General features: G+C 45.7%; 1 protein-coding gene across 1 annotated transcript; it reads left to right on the top strand.

Annotated features, from left to right (window-relative positions):
• The first annotated feature begins 690 nt into the window (after nt 1-690).
• LOC110931131 (uncharacterized mitochondrial protein AtMg00860-like) lies at nt 691-1,107 on the top strand. Its single transcript, XM_022174538.1, has one exon. It carries the CDS (start codon nt 691-693, stop codon nt 1,105-1,107), a length of 417 nt encoding a protein of 138 aa, XP_022030230.1.
• The last annotated feature ends 5,037 nt before the right edge of the window (nt 1,108-6,144 follow it).

The following is a 6,144-nucleotide window of genomic DNA, read 5'->3' on the forward strand; positions in this document are numbered from 1 at the left end:
CGTCTCCAAGTGGAAAACATGTTACCATCTATGGCGAGAAAGGGGGTAATCCCGTTATATGCTCAATGTTAAAAGCCAACAAACTTATGAGGCGCGGATGTAGAGCATTCATGATTTACGCAAATGAACCCGAGGAGGGATTGCCGAAGATTGAAGACGTACCGGTGGTACGGGAGTATACAGATGTGTTTTCGGAAGATTTGGCGGGGGTACCGCCTGAACAGGAGGTAGAATTCGGAATCGAATTGATTCCAGGTGCGAAATCCGTAGCCAAAGCACCGTATAGGCTTGCGCCATCAGAGATACAAGAACTAATGTCTCAGATTCAAGACCTGCTCGACAAGGGATTTATTAGACCGATTGTGTCTCCGTGGGGTGCACCGTGCTATTCGTGAAAAAGAAAGACGGGAGCATGCGCATGTGTATCGATTACCGGGAGTTAAATAAACTCACGGTGAAAAATCGATACCCGCTCCCAAGAATTGATGATTTGACCAACTACAAGGCGCGAGTTGGTTCTCAAAGATTGACCTTAGGTCTGGTTATCATCAGTTGAAGGTCAAGGAGGAAGATGTACCGAAGACGGCCTTTTGTACACGATACGGATATTAGGAATTCCTTGTGATGTCTTTCGGGTTAACCAATGCACCCGCGACTTTCATGGACCTCATGAACCGGGTTTGCAAACCGATGTTGGATAAGTCGGTGATAGTGTTCATCGACGACATCCCAGTGTATTCAAATAATGAAGCCGAGCACGCAAGTCATTTACGAGAAATGTTGGATACGCTAAGAAGAGAGAAGTTATACGCAAAATTCTCAAAATGTGCTTTCTGGTTACGAGAAGTGCAATTTCTCGGGCACGTTATTAGTGTGAACGGGGTGTTGGTAGACCTGTCAAAAATAGAAGCAGTGGCAAGATGGAATCCACCGAAGAATCCTTCGGAAATCAGAAGCTTTTTGCGGCTCGCGGGATATTATCGGAGATTCATACAAGATTTCTCCGAGATTGTCGTGCCATTAACCAAATTAACTCGTACAGACGAAAAGTTTTTATATGGGGCAAAGATCAAGAAAAAGTGTTCCAAACGCTTAAGGAAAAACTGACCCACGCTCCGGTATTGACATTGCCGGATGGAGTTGATGATATGGTAGTTTACTTGGATGCGTCACATTCGGGTCTTGGGTGCGTTTTGATTAGGGGTGCAAACGAGCCGAGCCGAGCCCGAGCTCGGCCAGGCTCGAGCTCGAGCTCGATTAACTTGTGAGAGCTCAGGCTCGAGCTCGGCTCGATTCGAGCTTTATTTTCAAAGCTCGAGCTCGGCTCGTTTGTATTTTATCAAGCTCAAGCTCGGCTCGGGCTCGGCTCGTTTATTATCTATTAATTAGTATATTAAATAAAAATCATATAAATAATAGGCTTTTTAGGCTTGCGAGCTCGATAAGTAAAGCTCGGGCTCGTTTACTAAATAAGCTTATTTTTAGGTTCAAGGTCGGCTTGTAAACAAGTTTAAATAAGCTCGGCTCCTTTACACCAAGGCTCGATAAGGCTCGATGAGCCTAACGAGCTTCACATGTGAGGCTCGAGCTCGGGCTCGATAAACAAACCGAGCTTTGTTTTGAGGCTTAAGCTTGGCTCGGGCTCGATAAGGCTCGGCTCGTTTCGAGCTTTTTGTCACACCCCAAAATCCCACATGCGGAGTACCACCGCTGGGGAGCGTGACATGACCAGGATCTTAACCACCAATCATATTGAACATGTAATATAGTTAAGTATAGCGGAAGCATTTAAGTAAACCCAAACATAATTAATAATATGTGAAACATCATAAGTGTTCAAATAGCATTCACGATCCTTTGCCCACAACGACCTGCTCCTCCCTGTGCAAGCTCCATAAAGTACCTAAGCCCCTGCAAGGCATGCAACAAATAATCAACAAACTAGTTGAGCGAGTCCACAGAAAGTAAGTTCATAACAGTAATGTGTAAGTTCATCTAGTGGGGCTTCCCATACAAGTATATACTACTGGTGAGGGATTCTCACATTTATCCTTAACAATGGGGGATTCCCATTATGGTACTTACTAGACTATTTGCAACCATGTGTTCTTCTTAATCCGAGAACAGGAATACGTACAAGGTCACGCAGGATTTACGTGAGTGCCCTTCCCCGAGGACAGTGGTACGCGAGGGGTTTACGCAGGATTTACGTAAGTGTCCTTCCGACCCGGAAGACAGTAGTAGGTATTAGTTTACGTAGGATTTACGTAAGTGTCCTCCCGACCCGGAAGACAATGGTAGATACTAGTTTACGTAGGTTTTACGTAAGTGTCCTGACTATCCTGAGGACGATGGTCTATAGTCTAGTGATTGCGTAAGTACGAGTAATCATTCCATATCCAACATATCCAACCCAATTCCCAACCCGGGAATCCCATGCCTTGGCTGTGTGAACTCACCTTGGTTTGCTCGGCAGATACACAATAAAAGGTTCTTGAACTAAGATGGTCAACCTCGTCCTAGCAGGGTTACCACACGAGTCAGGTTTTGACTAAGGTAAAACACGTATGCGTCACATAAGTTAACACGTTACTATCACGTATAAATCATGGCAACATCTTAGCAGTCAAGTGACGTCAAGAAGCCCAAATAATCATAACAGATCAACCACACCTACTCGGCCCAATAAATAACATATAAATGGCGTTGTGCGATTCATACGGATTGTGCAAATAGGATTGGGCTTGAGGCCCAACAGTTAAACAGTTTTACACTTTGTGCGACTGGATATGTCTTGTGCGTCCCATTGGGGTTGTGCGACCCGTCCAGCCCAACCCAGCATACCCTCGGCCCAAATAGTAAGACATAACAGTTAAGAAATTCATAACACTTGTGCGATCCAGCTACTTACCCAACCCAACATTTCATCCGGCCCAAACTATCAAGTAACCCTTTAACATATACGGCCCAAATAACGAAACAGTCACTTGCGCGATTTGTGTAAGCTTGTGCGTTGGGAGACCCTTGTGCGATCAGGGTCTCTTGTGCGACTGGGATTGAGATTGGGTCTAAGGCCCAACATGTAGCAGTTTATGCGATCCGTGTGTGGCCCACGGTCTTGTGCGAGTGACTTGGGCTGTCCGGCCCAACACTTATCAACTGCTATGATCCAATACGCTTTGTGCGACCCGGGTACCTTGTGCGACCAGGTTCCCTTGTGCGTATGGACACCTTGAACGAGTGGACATCTTGTGCAACCAAAACGTCTTGTGCGGCTGAACTTGTGTGATCCGAAATTATGCCAAACAGTTGGATAGTTTCCACAAATCATGCTCATTAGTTACAATAGCCAATCAATAACCAAGTTTCCAATGTTACACCCTATCAATTAACATCTAACAGTTTCAATCATACAATGGATTTCGATCAAACCAAGCAATTTCCATTAAATTCACATGAACCCTAATCAATCATATGAACAATATTCAACAATTCCTATGAACATATATCATAACATTCAATCAACAAGACATGATACCCGAATATACATTCAATCGGTTTCTATCTTAATATACATCCGATTCATGTGAGCTTGTAGCCGATTAGCAATCATTCTTAACAAAATCCCAAACAATCTACACATAATCAATTGTAAAAAAACATACACAATCATGTTAATCAAGAACCCTAGATCATCATGCAAAGCTATTATAACAAGACATCAAAACATCAAGTACAATCAATTAACATACTAACCGAATGGGGAAGGAACAGGAATTTATCCGAACAAGATGATGATTCGATGGGATGGATGCTTTGGCTGCCTTCGGTTCGTGAGAGAGAGAGGAGAGCTAGGGTTGTGTTGTGTTAAGTGATTGTAACAATAAGGTGTAACCCCTCCTGTGTGTATGTTTGTACGAGCAAAAGAAAGCAATGGGCCGGCCCTTACTTGGGCAGCCCTTGAAGTCCGAACACAAGTAAAACGGCCCAAAGGGCTTGTGCGAGTGTGGGTGTGTGGTTCGGGTTGCCTAGTGTTGTGCGGTTCAATACATACATACATACAATCATGCAATCCACGTTACACATAATGCACATAAACAAAACATTCATTAACTCAAAGTATCATATAGGCACGTAACGTTACATCCAAGTAAGTCTAAAGTTCGAGTTGTCACATTATCCCCAACTAATTGGAAATTTCGTCCCGAAATTTGGTATGCACTCACTGAGGAAGCTAGGTAAACTGTATTGTTCACTGATTTTCCTGGGGTGTCACATCCTCCCCCCGTTGATCTGGAATTTCGTCCCGAAATTCCGAAGTAGTAGCTTCAGCCTCAGCAGTGGTTGCATTGGTTCCGAATAACTGGGGGTACTTTTCTGTCATCCTGTCTTCGCGTTCCCAGGTGTACTCTGGGCCATGTTTGGAGTTCCAACGTACTCGAAGAAGAGGGATTCTCTTGTTTTTGAGGACCTTCACATCCCGGTCCGTGATTTCAACTGGTTCCTCGACGAACTGCAACCGCTCGTCGATAGTGAGTTCTTTGAAAGGAATGATGAGGGTCTCATCTGATAGGCACTTCTTCAGATTCGACACGTGAAAGACGTTGTGAACTGCACCGAGTTCAGCTGGTAGGTTCAACTTGTAGGCTACTTTGCCGATTTTCTCAATGATTTCGAATGGTCCGACGTACCGCGGATTTTGTTTGCCCCGTTTGCCAAAACGTACCACACCCTTCCAGGGTGAGACTTTAAGTAAAACCCGGTCCCCGACCTGAAATTCTAAAGGCTTTCTACGCTTGTCCGCGTAGGCTTTCTGACGGTCGCGTGCTGCCGCCATGCGTTGTCGTATCTGTGCAATCTTTTCTGTGGCGTCCACTACAATCTCTGGACCCGTAATCTGACTATCCCCCACCTCTGCCCGAGAGAGAGGTGACCGGCATTTACGTCCGTACAATGCCTCGAATGGAGCGGCTTGAATGCTGGTGTGATAATTATTATTGTATGAGAACTCCACCAAAGGGAGATGCTTTTTCCAGCCGTTGCCGAAATCAATAACGCATGCCCTAAGCATGTCTTCGAGAGTTTAGATTGTTCGCTCAGACTGCCCATCCGTCTGAGGATGATATGCTGTGCTCATGTCTAACCGTGAGCCGAAAGATTTGTGCATCGCTTGCCATAGTTCTGACGTGAATCGTGCATCGCGATCCGAAATGATGGATGTGGGCACCCCGTGCCTCGAAACAACTTCTTTGAGATAGATGTCTGCGAGAGTGGAGAACTTATCCGTTTCCTTTATAGGTAGGAAGTATGCAGACTTGGTGAGTCGATCCCCGATCACCCATATAGTATCATTCCCACGCTGGGATCTAGGTAGGCCTGTAACGAAATCCATGGAAATTTCTTCCCATTTCCATTGAGGTATCTTAGGCTGCTGAAGTAGGCCCGCTGTTTTCTGGTATTCGACCTTGACTCTCGCACAGGTCAAGCATTTTCCAACGTACGTAGCGATGTGGGCCTTCATGCTAGGCCACCAATAAGTAGTTCTGATGTCGTGGTACATCCTATCCGACCCTGGATGTACCGAGTAGCAGGACTTGTGAGCTTCATCCATTACAAGTTCGCGTAGACCGCCATAAAGTGGGACCCAAATACGCCCCGTTACATAGTAGGCGCCGTCTGCCTTCTGTTCCATTCGTTGTCGTGAGCCGCGTAAGGCTTCAGCCGTGACGTTTTCGGGCTTCAATGCTTCTGCCTGAGCATCTCGTATCTGTGCAGGATGGCTAGACTGAATCGTAAGCTGTAGCGCTCGCACGCGCCGAGGTAAAGTGTCTTTCCTACTGAGGGCATCAGCCACAACGTTGGCTTTGCCTGGATGGTACTTGATAGCGCATTCGTAATCGTTCAGTAACTCGACCCATCGTCGTTGACGCATATTCAAATCCTTCTGCTTAAGAATATGCTCGAGACTCCTGTGATCGGTATAAATCGTGCACCTGGTATCGTACAGGTAGTGTCGCCATATCTTAAGCGCGAAAACAACAGCTCCCAGCTCTAAGTCGTGCGTCGTGTAGTTCCGTTCATGAATCTTAAGTTGGCGCGAGGCGTAAGCAATAACCTTGTCGCGCTGCATCAACACGCATCCAA

Source organism: Helianthus annuus, chromosome 3, assembly GCF_002127325.2.
Source record: "Helianthus annuus cultivar XRQ/B chromosome 3, HanXRQr2.0-SUNRISE, whole genome shotgun sequence".
Classification (NCBI taxonomy): domain Eukaryota; kingdom Viridiplantae; phylum Streptophyta; class Magnoliopsida; order Asterales; family Asteraceae; genus Helianthus; species Helianthus annuus.